Source organism: Artibeus jamaicensis, unplaced genomic scaffold (assembly GCF_021234435.1).
Source record: "Artibeus jamaicensis isolate MK-2021 breed Jamaican fruit bat unplaced genomic scaffold, CSHL_Jam_final contig_252, whole genome shotgun sequence".
Classification (NCBI taxonomy): Eukaryota; Metazoa; Chordata; class Mammalia; order Chiroptera; family Phyllostomidae; genus Artibeus; species Artibeus jamaicensis.
In genome coordinates this window covers 8,847-33,032 of record NW_026521538.1, presented here as the reverse complement: position 1 = coordinate 33,032, position 24,186 = coordinate 8,847, and the positions used below count along the sequence as shown (strand labels likewise).

General features: G+C 39.8%; 1 protein-coding gene across 1 annotated transcript in view; it reads right to left on the bottom strand.

Moving 5' to 3' along the window:
• Nucleotides 1-22,450, bottom strand: part of LOC128626957 (cytochrome P450 2C42-like) — a gene marked incomplete at its 5' end in the record, with an annotated part of 29,816 nt that extends 7,366 nt beyond the window's left edge. Inside the window, 4 exons of the mRNA XM_053662469.1 lie at nt 855-1,042; nt 9,568-9,709; nt 20,927-21,103; nt 22,259-22,450. Of these exons, the coding sequence (XP_053518444.1) occupies nt 855-1,042; nt 9,568-9,709; nt 20,927-21,103; nt 22,259-22,450 (699 nt within the window). The remainder of the gene's footprint in view (nt 1-854; nt 1,043-9,567; nt 9,710-20,926; nt 21,104-22,258) is intronic.
• Nucleotides 22,451-24,186: the final 1,736 nt, after the last annotated feature.

Below are 24,186 nucleotides of genomic sequence, written 5' to 3'. Positions count from 1 at the left end.
TAGAGACAAATTATCAGCAATGATTTTAAATTTATGAAGGTTGCTGTATATAAGGTCATGAAAATATGAAAATCCATTATATTTCTAAGTAGTAGATTTTAAAAATGGAAAAGGAATTTAAACATTTATAATAACAATAGTAATGCTAAATACCTATGAAAAAGCAAACAAAAGATTTGTAAGCCAATGCCCAACATGCTAAAAAAGTATTCAGAAATTTTGAAAAGTCCCCAACCCCCAACTAGGAGCATATACCATATCTATCAAGTGAAAGATTCAATGTTTCATGATGTTAAGAATTCCAAATAAACTAATGTAACCCTGATAAAAATTTCAGCAGGTTGTTTTTGTAAATTGACAAACTGACACTAACATTCATTTAGAAATGTAAGCAGCTAAAATGAGCCAAACAATATTAAAGATGCAGACAAACCCTGATTGGTATGTCTTATTTGGTTGGGTGTCATTCTGCAAAGCAAAATTGGTCTGGTTCAATTCCTGGTCAAGGCACATGCCTCTGATGAGGGTTTGGTCCCCGGTCTGGGAGTGTAGGCAATGAGTTGAAGTTTCCCTCTCACATCAATGTTTCTGTCCTTCTCTTCCTCCCTCCCTTCTCTCCTCTCTAAAGATAATCAGATTTAAAAAGGAGCAGAACAAATCTTGAAGACCTACAGTGCCAGGTGTCCAAACCTATTATAAAGGTTCATAGTCTAAACTGGAAACCACACACAGTCCATCAAGCAGTCACATGTCTGATTTCTGCACTTCTCTCACCTTTGTTGGTGGAGGATGAAACCCATACTGTGAAAATGGGAACTTCAGGACCACCAAGGTCAGTATAAGAGAAACCTTACCTTGGGGATGAAGTAGTTTCTGAATTTAGTGTCACAAGTCACCGAATGCGGGAGGTTGTTGGGGATAAGGTCAATGTATCTCTGGGTCTCGTGCACCATGGCATCTGTGTAGGGCATGGAGCTCCTGTCCTGCATGCAGGGGTTCCGGTCTCTGCCAACCACACGGTCAATCTCTTCCTGGACTTTAGCTGTAAGACACAAGTAAGACTGATGGGAAAAGAGAAAAATGCATACCAGAATTACATACTGATCCAGGGAATATGAAGCACTATGAAAGTGTCTCAGCATCATTATAAACATCAGTTATATGCCCAGAAATACACCTAGCCAAAGAGTGATAATTGCTGGAGTAGATACACGTAACTCTTCTACAGAGTAGGCTTAAGATATATTACCCATATCTTAATATATCTTAATGTAGGATAGTATAATATTACCCTACATATCAGCATATATGATAATATAAACAGAAATGATGAGATGTTACAAAATATAAGCTGAATATAAGTCAAGAAATTATCTTTTTTTTAAATTTTATTTAGTTATTTTTCAAGTACAGTTTTTTGTTTATTTTTCCCATTCCAGCCTCCCCCGCCCCTTGCTCCCCACCTCCCTCCCATTTCCACCCCCCTTAGTTCTCGTCCCTGTGTCCTTCCTATTTGTTCCTCCAAATCCCTCCCCCTTTTTCCCCTTAAACTTCCCTTCCTTCTCCCCTCTGGTCACTATCCCCTTGTTCTCTATTTCAGTGTCTTTGTTGTTTTTTTTTCTGCTTGCTTGTTTGTTTTGTTGTTTAGCTTCCTGTTAAAGGTGAGATCATATGGTATTTGTCTTTCAGCACCTGGCCTATTTCACTCAGCATAATGCTTTCCAGTTCCATCCATGTTGTTGCAAATGGTAGTAGCTCCTTCTTTCTCTCTGCAGCATAGAATTCCATTGTGTATATGTACCACAATTTTTGGATCCATTCATTTACTGATGGGCACCTAGATTGCTTCCAACTCTTGGCTATTGTAAATTGTGCTGCTATGAACATTGTGGGGCATAGGTTCTTTGATATTGATGTTTTAGGATTCTTAGGATATAATCCCAGCAGTGGAATTGCTGGGTCAAAAGGCAGGTCGATTTTTATTTTTCTGAGAAAATTCCATACTGTTTTCCATAATGGTTGTACCAGTCTGCAATCCCACCAACAGTGAACTAAGGACCCCTTTTCCCCACAACCTCTCCAACATTTGTTGTTTGTTGCTTTGTTTATGATAGCCATCCTGACTGGTGTAAAGTGGTATCTCATTGTGGTTTTAATTTGCATCTCTCTGATAGCTAACGATATTGAGCATCTCTTCATGTGTCTCTGAATGTTCTGTATGTCCTCCTTGGAGAAGTGTTTGTTCAAGTCCTTTTCCCATTTTCTAATTGGGTTGGGTGTCTTCTTAGAGTGGAGTCGTGTAAGTTGTTTGTATATTTGGGAGATTAAACCTTTGTCTGAGGTATCATTGGCAAATATGTTTTCCCATACAGTTGGTTGTCTTGCTAATTTAATACTGTTTTCTTTAGCCATGCAGAAGCTTTTTATTTTGATGAGATCCCATTTGTTTATTCTTTCCTTTACATTCCTTACTCTAGGGGACATATCAGTAAAGAAGTTGCTGCGTGAAATATCTGAGATTTTCTTGCCAATGTTCTCCTCTAGGACTTTAATGGTGTTATGACTTACATTTAAGTCTTTTATCCACCTTGAATTTATTTTGGTGTATGGTGTAAGTCTGTGCTCAGGTTTCATTTTTTTGCATGTAGCTGTCCAGTTCTCCCAACACCATTTGTTGAAGAAGCTATCTTTACTCCATTTGATGTTACTGCCCCCTTTGTCAAATATTAATTGACTGTAGAGAGTTGGGTTGATTTCTGGGCTCTCTGTTCTGTTCCATTGGTCTATGTGCCTGTTTTTATGCCAGTACCAGGCTGTTTTGATTACAGTGGCCTTGTCATACAGTTTGATATCAGATATTGTGATCCCCCCCTACTTTGTTCTTCTTTCTCAAAAGAGCAGCTGCTATTCAGGCTCGTTTATGGTTCCATATAAATTTTTGAAGTGTTTGTTCTATGTCTGTGAAATATGCCATTGGTACTTTAATAGGTATTGCATTGAATCTGTATATTGCTTTGGGTAGTATGGACATTTTGATGATGTTAATTCTTCCAATCCATGAACAAGGTATATGTTTCCATTTGTTTGTGTCTTCCTTGATTTCGTTCTTCAGGGCTATGTAGTTTTCTGCATACAGGTTTTTTACCTCCTTAGTTAGGTTTATTCCCAGATATTTTATTTTTCTTTTTGCTATATCAAATGGGATTTTTCTCTTTATTTCTGCTTCTGCTGATTCACTGTTGGTATACAAAAATGCCTTTGATTTCTGGATATTGACTTTGTAACCAGCTGTTTTGCCAAACTCATTAATTAGTTTGAGCAGTTTTAGGGTAGAGTCTATAGGATTTTCCATGTACACTATCATGTCATCTTCAAACAGTGACAGTTTTGCTTCCTCCTTTCCTATTTGGATGCCTTTTATTTCCTTTTCTTGCCTGATCGCTGTGGCTAAAACTTCCAATACTATATTGAATAGAAGTGGTGAAAGTGGACAACCTTGTCTTGTTCCTGATCTTAGTGGAAAAGCTTTTAGTTTTTGCCCATTGAGTATGATATTGGCTGTAGGTCTCTCATATATGGCCTTTATTATATTGAGGAATGCTCCCTGTATTCCCACTTTGCTGAGTGTTTTTATCATAAATGGGTGTTGTATCTTATCGAAAGCTTTTTCCGCATCTATTGATATGATCATGTGATTTTTGTCTTGGCTTTTGTCTATGTGATGTATTACATTTACTGATTTGTGAATATTGAACTATCCTTGCATCCCTGGGATGAATCCTACTTGATCATGGTGTATGATCTTTTTGATATATTGTTGGATGCGATTTGCCAATATTTTGTTGAGGATTTTAGCATCTATGTTCATCAGCGATATTGGCCTGAAGTTTTCTTTCTTTGTTGTGTCTCTATCTGGTTTTGGAATTAAGATGATGCTGGCTTCATAAAAAGAATTTGGGAGTTTTCCATCCTTCTGGATTTTTGCACCCCGACTCTGGTTCCACCCACCTGGGTAGGTTCCAAGACTCCGGTTTCAGGAGCCCCGGAAGCCCCCAAGGCCCCTTTCACCTTCAAGCATGGGGGCACCACAAAGCTGCCCTCTACCCAGTGGGGGTGGTTCACTGAGGCTGCAGTTACCAATGCAGGTGGAGAGCAGGCTCTGCCCACATGTGAAGGTGGGGGCTCTGCTGCTCCGTTTTCAGGAGCCAGAGAGGCTCCTGGGAACCCCTGCTGCAGTGGGTGAGCAGAGCCCCCTTGCAGAGGCTGCAAATCCATGTTGGAGACTTCTCCCACTTGCAGGGCAGGAGAAGCCATAGTGGGCCTCACCTCCCCAGAAAGCAGTGTCACCACGGGAGACACTGCTGTCTGGGGTCCCTCATTCCCTGGGTTCAGAGCATTAATGAGGTTTCTTTCCTCATCATCTTTCTCCTCCTGAAATCTATCAGGGAGGGATTCTAAGACCCCTTTCTCCTTCTGGACCATTACACACTTCTCTGTAGAACTACTCATACAGTTCCAACAAAGCAAACATAGATTCAGAGCAAAAAGAATACAGATGGCGTAAAGACCAGGTATTTCCCCTGCTATCGCCCACAATTCCAGCTCCATTATTGCCAAAGAGCAGTCAGAAACCAAGTTTTCAACCCAAAACACTTTCACGTCTCTGCTCCCTTCCCCGTTTTGTTTCCTTTTCACCTTTCCAGGCATGACTAGGCGGCCGATGCCCTCAGGAGCGCAGAGAAATCCTCAGAGACTGGGAAAATTCCAAAGCCTCACTCTCTCGCACCTGAGGGGGTCGGTCTGCCACGGACAATTATCGTCCCGGCGGAGTCGCCAAAAACTGTTACCGAACAAGAGGAGGTCCGAGGGAGGGGCAATACAATATTTGGCCCACCTAGGGATGCCCAAAACTGCTATACAACAGGGGCCCCTCCCAAAAACAAAATACTAAAATCTACTGGGCCCTTCTGTCCGCCGCCAATTGGAAAGACATTTCTTAATGCCAGAGATTTGTGAAAAGGAAACAAAATGTTTATTTAATGCTATTCAGGCCTAATGCCACCACTAAAATATCAAAGTCCTTTAAGTTGTACACCTACACCCACACAGCGCTCCCTTCTCCCACTGTCCCAACTCTGGGTACCGTAAATCAGGAAAAGAGCACACGTCTGTGTTGCAGGTCGCTGGCACCATCAGCTGTGTCACTGTGCAGGATCTTGAGTTAATCCAAAGTACTGTGGTACCCTCTCATGGTCCACTGGCAAGAGTCCTTTGTACGCAGTTCCAATCAAAGTCTCTCTTGCTTTTCAGGCCCCGCGGCCAAATGGAGCACCCCAAAGCCGCGTGGGCCTCTTCTACCAAAGCTGTAGGAGTCCGCACTCCACCAAAAGCATGTGGCTTTCTTCTTCACCTGGCTGCAGGGATCTCCATTCTGGCAAAGCTGCGTGGTTTTCCCCCTCACCTGGGAAAGAGGGGGTCCGCACCCTGCCAAAACCACATGGCTCCCTCTTCCACCTCACCAAGAGGGGGGCCTCACTCTGCTGAAACTGCGTGGCTCTCCCTTCATCTGGCCAAGCGGGGGCCCTTCATGTCTTGGAGCCAGTCTTCTCCAAGCTCTCACCCAGGCCTTCTCACTCAGGAGTCCCTTGTTACCTTCTGAGTCCAAACCCTTCTCACTCAGGAGTGCAGCCCCTAGTTACATTCTGAGTCCTAGCTACTCCCTTCTCCCAAGAAATTATCATTTTTACAGGAACAAACCAGGAAATCAAATATTAATTTTATATCAAAGTAATATGTGGGTTGAAAAACTTAATGACAGTGTGTGTTCTGTGTGTGTGTTGTTGTTTGTGCATGTGTATGACTTGTAATGATACTCTCTTCATCTTCCGACTTGACAGTGTTACCAATGTAAACATTCTAGCAGTTTCTCCTGAAATATATGTTCAGTTTCTAAACAAAGATTCACTCTGTATTTCGTACTCACCTATTTTTAGACAATGTCTGATTTCCTGGTATGGAAGGCGAGAGTTTACTTCTCCAAACCCACCTCATGCAAATACACACAGACGCACACACAATTCCTCTTACTCCATATCCACCCCCATATCCACTCCCTCCCACCTAGTTAGGTTACATTTTAACACCATTCTGACTACATAAACAATCCATGATTTTCTTTCACTTTTGGCACTTTTGTTGGACTTACCCATGATTATTTCATTCAATTCATAATTTTCTGTACCTCAATTTTAATTATTTCTAAATTCTGAGGTCAATATTTGCAACTTGTAATAATAATGTTCTATTATTAGGACCTCTCAGATAATCAATCACTTGTTCTTGGTGTCTCCTTTCACACTTGCATTATCTCCCTAATCATTTTGAAGTGGATAGTTTCCAGGCCTGATGTTGACAACTTCCTTGCCAATTTCATTCTCTTTTGAGCCCTCCTGATTCCTGAGCCCATGGCTTCCTCTGACAGGACGTCAGACATTTGGATGACAAGAGAGAAGTAGGGGTAAAGTTTCTGTCACACGTACAGGTCTGAGACTATGCCCTTTTTATTCACACACAGTTTCACAGTTGCTCTTGAGAAATCTGAGGGTGCTCTGAATCTCTCCTTACACATGACATGATGTAGTTCTCTGGGAGTTTTTGTGATTTTCGTTTTAATCCTGGTGTTCTGAAATTCTATGGTTCTCTGTCTTGGGTTGGATGTTTCCTTTTTCATTCACCCACACAGCAAACTGTAGAAGTTTTTCCTCCAGAGCTGTTCACTCTCTGCAGGTATTTTTAAATCTGGCTGCTGACTTTCAGGAAGCAGGATGGAGAAAGAAGCTAAGAGTCTCTGTATTCAAGAAAGAGATTCTTCCTGAACCTTTCTTTTCAGCCCTACACCGCACTCTTTCCCTGTCACTGTCCAGTGTCCCTGAGTGTAGGGTTCTCAGGTTCCATTTCTCCATAGGGTAAACCTCCCTCATTGTGTTGGGCAAAAACAGTTACTTGATAAAAGAAGCTGTCAAAGGGGCCTGGTTAGGGAGAGCTACCTTTTCACTCTGTGTCTACTGGTTGACCCTTTGTTGACCCTTGGTACTTCTAAATACCAAAATGTACAGGGATGCAGGGACACACAAATAACTTTTCCTCTTCATGTATCTTCCTCTTCTGACACCAAGGTTACAATTTCATCCTATCAAGTTCCTTATCTCTCCTTAATATGCTCTCTGTGTTTGAGACATTTGCTGGAGATCTGTTGGCTGTTTCCTGACCTCCTCAAATCTAGCTTTAAAAAACTAGTTCTCATTTGTAATAGGTTATAATCTTTTGAGTGGGATTTTAACACTGGACAAAATAATGTGTATTTCTAAACTACTATGCATTACCATACTGTTTAAAAGTAAGTTTCTGACAGTAACCAGAGTGGAGGGGGAGAGGGATAATAGAGGATAAAAGAAGAAGAAACATCAAGAAACATATATAATGGACCCATGGACAAAGAAAAAGGGGGTAGGTTCAAGGGTAGGAGGCCAAGATGGGTGGGATGTGTGGCATAGTGAGGTGAAAATGGACACAACTGTACTTGAAAAACTATACAAAAATTTTAAAATGTAAATTTCTGACATAAAATGATTTGTATGAGATCAAATTATTTACCAACCTGCCTCAAATTCTTATTTTGGCAATCACTATCATTATAGATACACACTTTTGAAGTAACAAAATTGCTTTATTGTTCCCTAATAAAATTTAGTTATTTTATTTTATTAATTTTATCACTAGTTTTAATTTTTATTATTGTATTGTTATTCAAGTACACTTGTCTCCATTTTCACCCCACTACACCCTCCCACCCCACCCATCCCTGCCTCCCACCCTCAAAGCCACCCCTTTCGCTTTGTCCATGTGTCTTTCACACATGATCCCTGATGGCCCCTCCACTACCCCCTATTATTTCTCTCCTTAAACCCCTCTGATTACCGACAGATTGAAATAAAGAACAAATAACAAAATTCCATTATGCAACATCTTTTTTTGTAATCATCACCCAAGGATATTTTTTTTAATTGCTTTTAGAGAGAAAGAAAAGGAAAGGAGAGAGAGAAACATCAATTAGTTGTCTTCTCAAACATGACCCAGCTGGGGATTGAACCCACAACCTGGGTACTGTAGGGAATACAATACTGTATCATGGAAATGTAGCTCAGCCCTCACATGGAAAACCAGTGGGGACTGAGTTGGCACGAAGGACCATGCACGTGGAGAGTTTTTCTCATGGCGAATCAGGCCTGCATTGTACATAGGCCACTATGAGGCTTGCTTTTGCTAAAACTCCCTCACCCTAAATTGAGGCTCAGGTGCTTACTACAGCTTCCTACAATGTGAGCTAAATCTCCCAAGTATGGAGTGTTAATGATCCAACCACCATTCCCTTTACATTTGCAAATCTCCTCTTTCTTTCATGGAATTAGCAACATCCCATCCTTTGTTGCCTGTAAAAGGTAACCACCTACTGGGAAACTGTGCATAGTAAATGAGGACTACCCTCCATGTAATGAACCCAGGAAAACAGTTAAAGCCTGTCAAGGTGGGGGTCAGGGGACCCTTTCTCTCTGACTCAGAGAATGGCCATGCCATCCTTTTTTTCCCCACAGAATTTCTATAGTCCGTGTGTATTGGTTCATTGGCAGCCGTGACATACACAGATCCTGCTGGCCAGCATCCATCACAGGATATGAGCTCTGACTGGGACCTGAACCTGTGACCATTCTGCCTGTGTAATGATGCTTCATTCAACCAACAGAGCCACTTTAGCGAGGGCTCGCAAATCTTAAGACTAAAGACTAACACTATTCTTAAAAACCTAACTTTTTAGAATATTTTCTAGACCATGGAATTTATCTTACACAGCCTAACTAAATTACTTGGATTTTAATTTATGCTTCAGTTAGGACAGTTTCCACTAGAACCCTGCAATTTCAGAATGAAGAGAGATCTATGTGGGAATACTCCTACTGTTCAAAGTGAATAAATAACATTTTCATAAAAAATAATAAGTAGTTCTCACCCTAATTGGGGCTCAGTTGATAGGAGTATCATCCTTACACCAAAACATTTTGGGTTCCATCTCCAGTCAGGACATATACCTAGGTGGTGGGTTTGCTCCCTGGTCAGGCTGCATATGGGAGGCAACAGATTGATGTTTCTTTCACATCGAGGTTTCTCTCCCTCTCTCTTTCTCTCTGTTGTAATCAATTAAAAAACATATCCTCAGGGGAGAATTTAAAAAACTGCAGTCCCAGGTGCATTCATCCTGGCTGGGCCTGCCACATTAACCTCCTATGAAATCCAGACACTGCTTTACTGCTTCTGCTACTGCCCAGTATCTTCACTACTCTGTCACCTCTCTGTGTTATAGAAAGATGTCCATTATTATCCCTTCTTTAAACATGGAACATTAAGCAGGTCAAACAGAAATTTTCATAATGACACTTCCCTAAGAGAAGCAAGATAGAATGCACTTGTCCACACTTCTTCTGAAATTTCCCCTTCCCACCAATTCTGGCATACCTGAGACTTCTGGGTGCTTCAGCAAAAGCAGAAGAGCATATCTCAGGGTGCTACTTGTTGTCTCTGTTCCAGCTCCAAAGAGATCAGTTACAGTGGCGGCCAAGTTTTCCAAAGTAAACACTGACTGTGGGTTGTGCTTTTCCTAGGAACAGTTTGATGAAATATCTAACACATTAATTTGTCATAATTATCATTAATCCTAAAGAAGTCACATTGTTATAAAGTTAAGGCAACATATTAACTGTAAGGTTAATATTTTATAAAACAAATAGCTGTATGGCATAACAAGAGACTGTAAATTTGTTGACACAAGCATCATTTTCTACTACCCTATCCCTCACTTGCCTAAATGTTCCTTCATTACCTCTTTTGCAGGTAGGTAAGCCATGCAGCCTAGTTATTTCTTTCAGATATAAGCAGAAGCCTATTAATAATGTCACTTTTCTACTTCCTCCTTCTTATGCAAAATAAATATGAGAAGGAGGAGGTAGACTAGACATATTCTTAGGATCAGAGGGCTTAGTCATATAATGAAGCCTGTTGATGAAGTGTGGGTGAAGAGAAATGAAAAGTATTTGATGTTTTGAGACTTCTGTACTATCCCTCTACTGACACATCACAAGACTCATTTTATGTGAGGTCAATAAACCCACTATTTGTTAAAGCCATTCTTAATAGTTTTCCTTTTATTTGTAGACAAACACAATCTTAATTGGTAAAAATAGGTAAGGAGGTGAAAGGCTTGTACAGTGAAAACTAAAGCCATTGTAAATCACAATGAGTAAATAAATGAAAAAACCATCCTACACACCAGTATTGGAAGATTTAATTTGGTAATATAGTAAAACTCCTTGAAATATATAAAGTTTTAATGCAACCCCATTACAATTCCAAAGATCTTTTTCCAGTAATGGAAAAACCCATCCTCCAAATTCCTGTGGAACTACAGGGGAAGGACGCAACTTCCCAATTTGAAAACTTACTACAAAGCTACCATAATCAAAACAACAAACTTCTGGCAAGAAGACAGAAAACAAAACCAAAGAAATAGCACTGAATTCTAGATAATAAACCAATAAACATATGGCCAATTTATTTTCAATAGGGTGCCATGACTATTAAATTCATAAGAAGAGTCTGTTTAGCAAATAGTGCTGGAATAACTGGATAACCCCATGAACATGGATAAACTTGGACCTCTGCTTTACTCCAAATGCAAAATAGAACTCAGAATAAATCAAAACTTACATCTGACAACAAAACCTATAAAATTCTTCAAAGAAAACCTGGGGAAAATCTTCACAAATTCAGGCTTGGATATAAATTCTTAGATTTGACACCAAAGAAACAAAAGACAAAATATGTAAGTCAGACTCCATCAAAATAAAAAGGTTCTACATCAAAAGAGATAATTAAGAATGTCAAGTGACAAGCTACAGAATGGGATAAAATATTTGCCTTTCACAAATGTATAAAGATTTAATGCCCAAAAGATATCAACAACTCTCACAGCTGTACAACAAAGACAAGCGACCCAGTGTTTAAGAGGCAAAGACCTGAATGGCATTTCTCCGAAGAAGATGGTCAAATGGGGAAGTGCATGTGAAAATATCTTCAACATCATTGGTCTCAAGGAAATGCAAATCAAAACCAAGAGTTATATTCTTATATGAACTAGAATAGCTTTAAGAATTACCAAAAAAAGTAGAAAATAAATATTGGCAAATATGTGGGAAAATAGGAACCCTGTTCAGACACTGCTGGTGAGAATGTAAATACTGTAGTCACTGAAAAAAGTTTGGCTGCTCCTCAAATATTATACATAAAATAACCTCATGTCTCATCAACTCCTATCTTAGAAATGTACCCTCTAAAATTAAATTATATCTATAAGTAAATGTGTACCCAACAGAAACATCCACCAATAGATAATGGGTAAACAAATCGTGATATATACATAAAATGGAATATTTTTTAGCCATACAATAGCAAAATACTGATACATATCATAACTTGAGGAACCTCCAAAACACCGTTCAAGGTGAGAGAATCTGGAAACAAAAGGTGACAGTGCTATGAGTGTTTTTAATATGGTATTTCTATAGCAGACAAATCCACAGAGTCATAAAGCACATTATAGGTTAACACATGATGGGGTGGGAGAAATGGGGAGAGAGCATTTAATGGATGTAGTGTGTTTTTGCAGAGTGGTGGGAAAGTTTTGAAATTAAAGAAAGCTAGTGGTTGCACAATATTGTGCAATGTACTAAATACCACTAAATTGTATACTTTAAAACGGTTAGTTGTATAATATGAAAATGTCACATCAGTTCTTCTAATGGTAGGTAACTTCATGAACTGAACTACATATTTAATGCAATCCCCAACAAAATACCACTGGCTTCTTTGCAGACCCTGACAAGTTTGTCCGAATATTTACATGGAAATTCAAGGAACCTAGAATAGCTAGAAAGTCTTGAAAAAACAACAGTTTTACAGGACTCACACTTCACAATTTCAAGACTTACTAAAAAGTTAGTAACTAAAACTACCACACAGTGTGCTACTGGAATAAGGACCAAGGCATAGATTATCAGAATAGAAACAGAATGGAATAAACGCACCCTTACATTTTCAGTAAATTGATTTTTCATGAGAGTACCAAGGCAATTCGTGTGGGAAAAAGTCTGTTCAACAGCCCTTGCTATTGTGGCTCAGTGGACTGAGTGCCATTCTGCAGTTCAGAGGGTCACTGGTTTGATTCCGAATCAGGCTATATGCAAGGGACAACCACACAGTGAAGTTTCTCTCCCTCTCTTGCTCCCTCCCTTCCCCTTTTTCTAAAAATAAATAAATAGATAAATAAATTTATAAAAGAAACATATGGTGGAGAATTCATGCTTACTAATACCAACCTCCAACTCCATTCCTATGCCATTTCATTTAGTTACACTCAACTAAGTCTTCTTCCTTCCATCCAGCTATTTATCTGTACATTCTCTGTACTTCTATTTCCACCATTCATCTATCTGAAAGTGCCTCCCCAGTTCTTCAGTCTAAATATATTAAGATTTAGGCTTTTGGGAAGATGGCGTCGGAGTAAGAGGGAACGGATTCTAGCTCCCGCACTCGTGGGTGAAAATCCTGGCAGATCTACAGAAAAGCAGCGCACTAATCCATCAGTTATCCAGCATTTGTGAAATTGAAAGAACAGAGACTCTGTTGGACGCTGAAACACCAGAAAGCGGCAGGTCAGTGGGGCTTTGGGGACCAGTTTAAAGACAAAGCAGCAGTGGCGGGGGCTGGCACCCCAGGCCAGGTGGCCCCGGTGCTGCATCTACAGCCGGGGTCCAGAACCATCGGTCTGAGACCAACACCAGAGAGATCTACCACAGGAGCTTGGGCACCCAGCAGCTCCAGTGGCCACCAGCGTGGGCCAGCAGCTCCCCTGCTTCCTGTATAAGCAAAACTGGACAACACCGGGCAGAGACCTGTCTGCTTGCCGGCTTGCATTTTTGGGGAGGAGTACAAAGACACAGGGCCCGGTTCAACTGTAGACTCTGTGATTGCAAGCCTTGGAGAATCCAGAGATGCATTAGCCTCACGGGTTTGGTTGGGGACTGAGCGGGAATGAGAGACAGGCTGTCCAGAAAGTTGTTTTTTTTTTTTTTTTTTTTTTTTTTATTGAAAGTGGACTGAGGTGTTCTCCTGCCAAGGCAGATTGGCTTGCTTCCTATCCGGCCTTGCAGCGAGCCAGGGGGAAAGTGGAGGCATTTGGGGACTAGCCACACGAATGGGAAGGGCCCTGCCGGTTACTCCCCGTCCCAGAAGGTCTGTTGGACGCGGAGGCCTCTGAGCCACCACCAGGGGGACTGGGAAGCCCGCTGCCGGTTACGCCAGTCCCAGAAGGACGAGCTTGCCGGCGCAGAGAGTTCAGAGAGGTGCCGCAGGACAAAGATGCTCCCTGACGGTTACCTGCTCGCACGCATAGCTGGACTCTGGCGCGCACTGGCGCAGAGATCTTTGAGCCGGGGCTACTGGACCTAGAAGCACCAGACGGTTTCCCGCGCGAAGCGGGGGCGCAGAGAACTCTAGGCTGACGCCACTAGGATCGGGAAGTGCTGGGGCCGGCGCGGACCGGGAAGTGCTGGTTGCGCAGTCCCGGACTGCCCCGGGAGTGTGCCCCGCAAGTGCGCAGGCACACACACCCCACTCCGGTAGCCTGGCTGGTGCCCGCGGCGGGTGCGCAGGCGCCCACACCACAATCCGGTAGCCTAGCTGGTGCGTGCGGCGGGTGTGCAGGTGCACACACCCCAATCTGGTAGCCTGGCTGGTGCTCCCAGCAAGTGCGCAGGCACCCACAACCCAATCCGGTAGCCTGGTTGGTGCGCGCACTTGCGCCGGCATCCCAGCACACAGGGAGATCCTGCTACAACGAGAAAAACCAGTCTGGACAGTTTGAAACCAACAAGGGAAGGGTTTCTCTGTTGTTGTTGTTATTGTTTATTTGTTTTGGTTTTTTTTTTTGCTGTTTCCTTGTTTGTGTTTTGGGTTTTTTTTAATTTTTTATGTTTTTTTCCCTTTTTTAGTAACTTTTTTGTGCATTAGTTTAGTAATCTTATATATTTTTTAAATTTTATCACTGCTTTATCTTTCTATACTTTGTTCCTCTCCTTTCTTTTTCCCTGTTTTAGTCCTTCTCCCTTTCCTCTTAAACTCATTGCTTTCGCCTCCCCTCTCCTGCCTTTTCATTTGATTGTATGTTGCTTCGTTTCCTTTTACCCGCAAGAGACACCAACAACTAGGAACTGTGAAAGGACCAGAATGGGACCCGAAGAGGGGGCATCTTAACAGTAGAGACAGAGAAACAAACTTCACCTTCCTATAGCAGAGAAGCCACGAGGAGATGCATTTTTTTAATTATTTTCACCTCTTTTATATTTTAATAATATCTCTGTATTCCTCCTTTTTCTGTAGAGGCTTCTTAGTCTCGAGTAGGTATATTGTATTATTAGACAGGCTCCCCCTGTCCTTTCCTCTACAGTGCTTTGCTAACCCTCTAAACTACACGCCACATGTTTTCCTTTAGCACACTACCTAAAGCACTATACCCCCTACTCGGACAGACCACATAGAGATTGTTATACGAGTGCTGCTCTAATATTAGTGTAAATAATAGCTGATCTATGCAACAGTAAATAGTTCACAACACATCTCCCGGATCTTAACCTATTGTACAGGTCCCTGAACTCTATCACTGTAGTGGTTACCTCTATTGGCTCACACACCACACCTATTCACCGTTCCTTATACTCACCTTACCTCAAAATCTGACCATCTAAAACCTCACTGCTTTCTAGTTACAACTAACAAGACTTCCCTCCCCAACAAGAGGCTTATCTTTTGTCCATCATCTCGTAAAAGTGTCAAGTTTGGCTGAAGAATACGGTTAATACAATATACAGTCTAAAGATTGCCTATCTCCTCTCTACCAGCTGTGACTGTAAATATCATAAAAAACTCTTATGCTGTCGTAAACCATTTTGCCTCCTCCTACAACTGATTACACATACACAATAAAAGGAATAGGTGGAAACGGAGAACATCAAGATACCTGAAGGAGCCTGCACCACTGAAATTCACAGGTATCATACCACAGAAGTTCACAGCATAAACCCAGGGAGTCAGAACAGATCAATTTTAGAAGCTGAGGCCAACAAGAAGAGTCCCACAAACAATGGGAAGACAAAGAAACAATCCCCAAATAAAAGAAAAAGCAGAGGCTTCAGAAAGAATGTTAGATGAAATAGAAGCTAATCAACTAACAGATAGTGAATTCAAAGCACTGGTAGTCATGAAATTCAAAGAGCTCACGATGAGCTACCAAAAACTACAGGGGAGCTATAATGACCTCACCACAAACTATATCAACATGAAAAAGGAAATAGAAACTATCAGCAAGGGACAGGAGGAAATGAAAAACAATCTCTGAATTGAAGAACACAGTAGATAGTTTCAAACGTAGGATAGAAGAGGCGGAGGATAGGATTAGTGAGCTGGAGGACAAAGTAGAAAGCATCTCACAGAAAGAGCAGGAAAATGAAAAGAAACTTAGAAAGAATGAAGAGGGATTAAGAGAAATACAAGACAATATGAAACGTAATAATATCCGAATAATAGGAATACCAGAAGGAGAAGAAGAAGAACAGGGAATAGAAAACATATTTGAAAGAGTAATGAGAGAAAATTTTCCTAATTTGATGACAGAAAAAGTCACACAAATCCAGGAATCACAGAGAGTCCCAATCAAGAGGAACCCAAGGAGGCCCACTTCAAGACACATCATCATCAAAATGGCAAAATTCCAAGACAAAGAGAGAATCTTAAAGGCAGCAAGGGAGAAAAAAGAAGTAACATACAAGGGAGCCCCAATAAGGCTAGCTACTGACTTCTCAATGGAAACACTCCAAGCAAGAAGAGAATGGCAAGAAATATTCCAAGTAATGAGAAACAGAGGCCTACAACCAAGGCTACTTTACCCAGCAAGGCTCTCAATCAAGATAGAAGGCCAAATAAAGAGCTTCCAAGACAAAAGAAGTCTAAAAGAATATGCCTCCACCAAACCAGTCCTACAAGAAATACTAAAAGGACTACTTTAAGGAAAGGAAGGAAAAGTGAGAGACAGAGAAGAACACAGGTACAAAAATGGCAATGAATAAGTACCTATCAATAATAACTTTAAATGTAAATGGATTAAATTCTCCAATCAAAAGACACAGAATAGCTGAATGGATAAGAAAGCATGACCCACACATATGTTGCCTACAAGAGACCCACCTCAGGACAAAGGACCATCACAGACTAAAAGTGAAAGGCTGGAAACAAATTTACCAAGCAAACGGACAAGAAAAAAAAGCTGGGGTAGCAATTCTCATATCCGATAAAATAGACTTCAAAAAGAGGACCATAAAGAGAGACCTAGAAGGTCACTTCATAATACTCAAGGGGAGAATCCACCAAGAAGACATTAACATCATAAATATATATGCACCAAACATAGGAGCACCCAAATATATCAAGAAAATCTTAGAGGACTTCAAGAAAGATATTGACAGCAACACAATTATAGTAGGGGATGTGAACACCCCACTATCAGAAATGGACAGATCTTCCAAACAAATTATCAACAAAGATACTGTGGCATTAAACAACACCCTAGACGAAATGGACTTAACTGATATATATAGAGCCCTTCATCCCAAAGAAGCTAAATACACATTCTTTTCAAATGCACATGGAACATTCTCAAAAATCGACCACATGATAGTTCACAAAATGAGTCTCAACAAAGTCAAGAAAATTGAAATTATACCAACCATTTTCTCTGACCACAAGGGACTGAAACTGGAAACCAACCCTAGAGGAAAAAACCCAAAGCACCCCAAATCATGGAGACTGAATGGTATGCTACTAAACAATGAATGGGTCAAGAATGAAATTAGGGAAGAAATCAAAAAGTTTCTGGAAACAAATGAAAACGATCTCACAACAACTCAAAACTTATGGGACACAGCAAAGGCAGTCCTGAGAGGGAAGTTTATAGCAGTATAGGCCTACCTAAAGAAGACAGAAACATTTCAAACAAACAACCTTACTCTAAGCCTGCAAGAACTCCAGGAACAACAACAAAAACAGCCCAAAGCAAGTAGAAGGAAGGAAATAACTAAGATCAGAGCAGAACTAAATGACATAGAGACTAAAAGCACAATCCTAAGGATTAATGAATCCAGGAGTTGGTTCTTTGAGAAGATAAACAAAATAGACAAGCCTTTAAGTAGGTTCATCAAGAAAAGAAGGGAACGGACACAAATAAACACAATCAGAAATGAAAGAGGAGAGATTACAACTGATACCACAGAAATAGAAAGGATTGTAAGAAATTATTATGAAGAACTATATGCCAAGAAATTTGAGAACCTAGGGGAAATGGACACATTTCTAGAAAAATATAATCTCCCAAAACTCAATGAAAAAGAAGTAGAAAACCTGAATAGACCAATAACAGCAAAAGAAATTGAGGCAGTAATCAAAAAACTTCCATCACACAAAAGCCCCGGACCAGATGGGTTCACAGGAGAATTCTACAAAGCATTTAAAGAAGAGCTAACCCCCATTCTTCACAGACTATTCCAAAAAATCCAAAAGGACGGAAAACTCCGAAACTCCTTTTATGAAGCCAGCATCATCCTAATCCCAAAACCAGATAGAGATACAACAAAGAAAGAAAACTTCAGGCCAATATCACTGATGAACATAGATGCTAAAATCCTCAACAAAATATTGGCAAATCGCATCCAACAAGATATCCAAAAGATTATACACCCTGACCAAGTGGGATTCATCCCAGGGATGCAAGGATGGTTCAACATTCGCAAGTCAGTAAATGTAATTCATCACATAAACAAAAGCAAAGACAAAAACAATATGATCATATCAATAGACGTGGAAAAAGCTTTTGATAAGGTCCAGCACCCATTTATGATAAAAACACTCAGCAAAGTGGGAATACAGGGAGCATTCCTCAATATAATAAAGGCCATATATGAGAGACCTACAGCCAATATCATACTCAATGGGCAAAAACTAAAAGCTTTTCCACTAAGATCAAGAACAAGACAAGGATGTCCACTTTCACCACTTCTATTCAATATAGTATTAGAAGTTTTGGCCACAGCAATCAGGCAGGAAAAGGAACTAAAAGGCATCCAAATAGGAAAGGAGGAAACAAAACTGTCACTGTTTGCAGATGACATGATAGTGTACATGGAAAATCCTATAGACTCTACCCAAAAACTGCTCGAACTAATTAATGAGTTTGGCAAAACAGCAAGATACAAAGTCAATATCCAGAAATCAAAGGCATTTTTATATACGAACAATGAATCAGCAGAAGGGGAAATCAAGGAAAAAATCCCATTTGATATAGCAAAAAGAAAAATAAAATATCTGGGAATAAACCTAACCAAGGAGGTAAAAGACCTGTATGCAGAAAAACACACAGCACTGAAGAAAGAAATCAAGGAAGATACAAACAAATGGAAACATATACCTTGTTCATGGATTGGAAAAATTAACATCATCAAAATGTCCATACTACCCAAATCAATATACAGATTTAATGCAATACCTATTAAAGCACCAATGGCATATTTCACAGACATAGAACAAACACTTCAAAAATTTATATGGAGCCATAAACGAGCCCGAATAGCAACTGCTCTTTTGAGAAAGAAGAACAAAGTAGGAGGGATCACAATACCTGATATCAAACTGTATTACAAAGCCTCTGTAATCAAAACAGCCTGGTACTGGCATAAAAACAGGCACATAGACCAATGGAACAGAACAGAGAGCCCAGAAATCAACCCAACTCTCTACAGTCAATTAATATTTGACAAAGGGGGCAGTAACATCAAATGGAGTAAAGATAGCCTCTTCAGCAAATGGTGTTGGGAGAACTGGACAGCTATGTGCAAAAAAATGAAACTTGAGCACAGACTTACACCATACACCAAAATAAATTCAAGGTGGATAAAAGACTTAAATATAAGCCGTGACACCATTAAAGTCCTAGAGGAAAACATTGGCAAGAAAATCTCAGATATTCCACGCAGCAACATTTTTACCGATATGTCCCCTAGAGCAAGGGATATACAGGAAAGAATAAACAAATGGGACCTCATCAAAATAAAAAGCTTCTGCATGGCCAAAGAAAACAGTATTAAATTAGCAAGACAACCAACTGTATGGGAAAACATATTTGCCAATGATAACTCAGACAAAGGTTTAATCTCCCAAATATACAAAGAACTTACACGACTCCACTCTAGGAAGACATCGAACCCAATTAAAAAATGGGAAAAGGACTTGAACAGGCACTTCTCCAAGGAGGACATACAGAATATCCAGAGACACATGAAGAGATGCTCAATATCGTTAGCTATCAGAGAGATGCAAATCAAAACCACAATGAGATACCACTTTACACCCGTCAGGATGGCTATCATAAACAAAGCAATAAACAACAAATGTTGGAGAGGTTGTGGGGAAAAGGGGTCCTTAGTTCACTGTTGGTGGGATTGCAGACTGGTACAACCATTGTGGAGAACAGTATGGAATTTTCTCAGAAAAATAAAAATCGACCTGCCTTTTGACCCAGCAATTCCACTGCTAGGATTATATCCCAAGAATCCTAAAACATCAATTTCAAAGAACCTATGCACCACAATGTTCATAGCAGCACAATTTACAATAGCCAAGAGTTGGAAGCAACCTAGGTGCCCGTCAGTAAATGAATGGATCCAAAAATTGTGGTACATATACACAATGGAATTCTATGCAGCAGAGAGAAAGAAGGAGCTACTACCCTTTGCAACAACATGGATGGAACTGGAAAGCATTATGCTGAGTGAAATAGGCCAGGCATTGAAGGACAAATACCATATGATCTCACCTTTAACAGGAAGCTAAATAACAAAATAAACAAGCAAATAGAATAAAAACAAAGACACTAAAATAGAGAACAAGTGGGCAGCGACTAGAGGGGAGAGGGAAGGGAATTTAAGGGGAAAAACAAGGAGGGATTTTGAAGAACAAGTATGAAAGACACAGGGATGAGGTCTGTGGGGAGGGGGGGGATGGGAGGGAGGTGGGGGGATGGGGCGGAGGGGGGGTTGGGATGGGAGAAATTGACAAAAGAAAACTGTACTTGAAAAATAACTCAATAAATTTTAAAAAATTAAAAAGAAATAAAATAAATATGTTAAGATTTATTCCCAACTACTGGACACGTAGAAAACCCAGCTGGTTAAACTAGTCTTTAAGACATTTTTTTATTATTGTTCAAGTACAGTTGTCTCCATTTTCCCTCCATCAGTCTCCTCTGCCCCACCCACCCCCACTCCCACACTCAGTTCTACCTCTCTTCGGCTTTGTCTTTTCCATTCTTATATACATTGTATGCAATGACATGTCCATTTTCACATTATGCTATTTTGTATTTTCTAATATGTTTGTAATTGTTTCCATGTGCCCTGAGGTATCATTCTGTCTCCCCTCAGGTAGATTATTAGTACCCCAAAATTGGATTAATGTAGTCCAGTCAGTTAGTGATTTACTTTAACAAATTAATATTATATCCTCCATAATGATTAGTGTAGATTCATGCATACCATATATTCTTAAAATGCTTGTCAGAATTATTTGCCTAACCTTTGCAGTATCACTGGCAAATACAAAAAATATTCAATTAACCAAAAGATACACAAGCAATCAAATCACTGAGCTCTTGTTAGTTTACCTGTTCCATTTTGATCAGGAAATAATCAATAAAGTCCTTAGGATTGTTAATGTCCAGGGATACTTGATGTTCCCTTGTTTTCTCCATAATATAATCTTTTATATTAGAGGAATTTTTTTGTACTTTGTTATGACTCCCTGGGAAATAGTTGACAAGAACAGGGAACATATTGCAAAGCTAGAAGAGAAAATAATAGAATATTAGATAAAAGTCTTAATGAAGATATATAACACATGCTAAAACCTGATTAGAGATAGCACTGTAAATATTAATGAAATATGAATTTTTGACACATAAGTAACTTTCTACATTGATAGGTGTTTTTGAAGGAAAAGATTCTGACCAGGAGATCAAAGATTATAATGATTTTCTATACTCATAAATTATGTTTATAGTATAAAAACATCTGTATATCAATTTAATCATTTTAAACATCGATTCTTTTCTACAATCTTGAAATATGTGATGGCATGAAATACTAATATTCACATTTTGTAGGTGACACCAAATGTGAAGAGAGTTTGGGAAGCCTGATAGAGCACACAATAGTAATCCCTGGTGTTTCTATGCCTGTCCAGTAGCCTCAGACATCAAATCAGTAGTTAGAACTGGGAGCATGCTGACAAGACCATGAAACACAATTCAACATTTTATATATAAAGTAACTGTACACCAGACAAGTGAAGTGATGTATCTAAGATGACATCACCATCTCTTAGGCAGACTATCATCTCAGCACAGGGTAAAAATTGTGATGTTTGTGTATGGTTCATGCACTATATGAGCAATCATTTTGTCATCTCCAAGACAATTACCTTGTAAGGATGTCAGGGAAGCATCAAATACTCTTACCCTTAGTGTTCCCTAGCAGCATCTGTGGCCCCAAATGCTCTCCCTTTTTGAAGGAGATATTCTCTTCCTTCTTAAATGCCAACTAATGTACTGAAGAAGTCACTAAGTGTTGATTAGGTAACAAGACTTGTGGGTAATGGAAGTGCTTTAAAAAGAACTGAAAAGTTCATTTAGTACTATGGGAATGTTTTGGGGAAGTTAACATAGTACTTTATAGAAAATTGGGCTTTGGAATTTAGTAGAAAATCCATTGGACAGGGTCAATGGATTGAATTCCAGTTCTGTATTCTGGACACGCCTTTTCCACTCTATCATTAAAGGGCTTGGCAATATTTCCCAGATGAGTACTTCATGATGCTGAGCTCTGGAAAGGACTATAGTGTCCATCCATTCACTTACAGCTTGATATACACAGGGATTTGGGCTTTTGTGAGAAAAGACCATAAAGGGTTCCTTGTGAAGAAACAATCATGGCCTCACCTGTGCCCATGGAGTGGACAGAATCCTGACATTCTCATCAAGCATTTCAATTAAGTTAAGAAAATTATGATCTTTATAATCAAAACGATTCTGGAAAATCATGGAGCAGATCACATTGCAGGGAGCACAGCTCAGGATAAAAGTGGGATCACACGGTGATGCTAAAGAATGAGAAACAATTTTAAAACACCACTAAAAGAGACAAATGAAACACTTTCTTTATGAAATAATAGGTAAAGGTAATTTTAGAAACTTTACAACAATTTTCCTTTAAAAATTGCCTAAGAGAAAAATATTCAACATATATAAAAGCAAGACATCACTTTTATCTTAATCTGAGTATTTGATTTCAACCTAGCTAAATAAATAATGATTTTCTGAAAAATACTCAATTGACATTCACTGCCTTTATTCGTACCCTTTTCACCCAAGGTGCCTGGTAATTTGCAAGAAGAGAAAGAAAAAAATATTTAAAGAGGTAATTTTTATATCATTTTATATTTAAAGTTGTCAGTGCTGAAAATCATTTGTCTACAAAATTTATAGAAAATTAAGTGCTGATATAGAGAAACATTTGGAACCTCATAATGTTTTCTGTATAATGAATAGTTTAAAGAATCACGTGTAGAAGCAGGAGGGGAAACTCAATAGAGGGAGATTACGAGTGAATTCATGTATTTGAAGAAATAAGTGTAAAAAAGCAGGAAGCATTCATGTTATGTGATTTAAAAATACAAGTGAACAATTATTATAAAATAGATTGTTTTTGTTCTGAAATAAAAACACCATGTAGCCCTGGCTGGTGTGGCTCAGTGAACTGAGTGCTGGCCTGTGAAGTAAAGGGACTCCAGTTCAATTCCCAATGAGGACATATGCCTGGGTTGAAATTCAGGTCACCAGTAGGGGGTGCACAAGAGGCAACCACACACTGATGCTTCTCTCCCTCTCTTTCTCTCTCCCCCCTTTCTAAAAATAGACAAAGAAAATCTTTAAAAAAAAACAAACTATGTGATCTCACATGTAAGTCTAAGCTACTAAAGAAAGCAAACAAATGAGCAAAATACAACCAGAAGTGTGGAAAGGAGGAACAAATTGACAGCGACCAGAGGAGAAGGGACAGAAGGAAAATGGGGGATAGAAGGGGAACAGTCTACTCAAGGGACATGTATAAAGGACTCATGGAAATTGACAATAGGGTGGGGATTGACTGAGGGAGCAGTAGAGTGGGTGAAGCAGGGGAGAGCAACAAGGGGGAAAACTGGGACAACTGTAATTGATCAAAATTTTAAAAAAACAATAAAAAAATGAAAAACAATTTCAAACATAAACCCCAGGTAAGTAAAACAAAGAAAAAGGTAAATTGATAAATGGAGTTCTTTAATCCTTTATTTCAATGTTTAATAATATTTTCCTTCTGCAGGATCCAAGATGGTAGTGTAGTAGGCAGATATTACACTCATGTTCTTCAAGCACCAAACTGGAATTACAGCTAAAATATAGAGCAATCTTCCTGAATATCCAACTGAAGATTAGGTAAAGTGATGTCTTACACCCAAGGATTTACAGAAAAATCATCAAGAGTGGTAGCCAGGGCAGAGATGTGAAAAGTGCTGACTCTCCCCAACAAGCAGAAGCTGACTTTCTAGAGGGATATCTCAGCGCAGGGTTCCCCTAGGGAAGTGTGGGGTCTCGACCCTAAACCAGACTCCCTATCCCAGAGCACCAGTCCAGGAAGAGTCACCACATGACATCTGGCTGTGAAAATCAGCAGGGAATCTGTCCAGCAAAGAGAGTCAGGAGTCTGCTAGAGACCCAGGTGCCCTCATAAATGGCCAATGCACAAAGTCTCATTTCAACCACTCACCCTGGGCTGCAGTGGAGAAAGGGCATAGCAGACTAGAGTTGCATGAGGAGAGACTGGAGTTTGT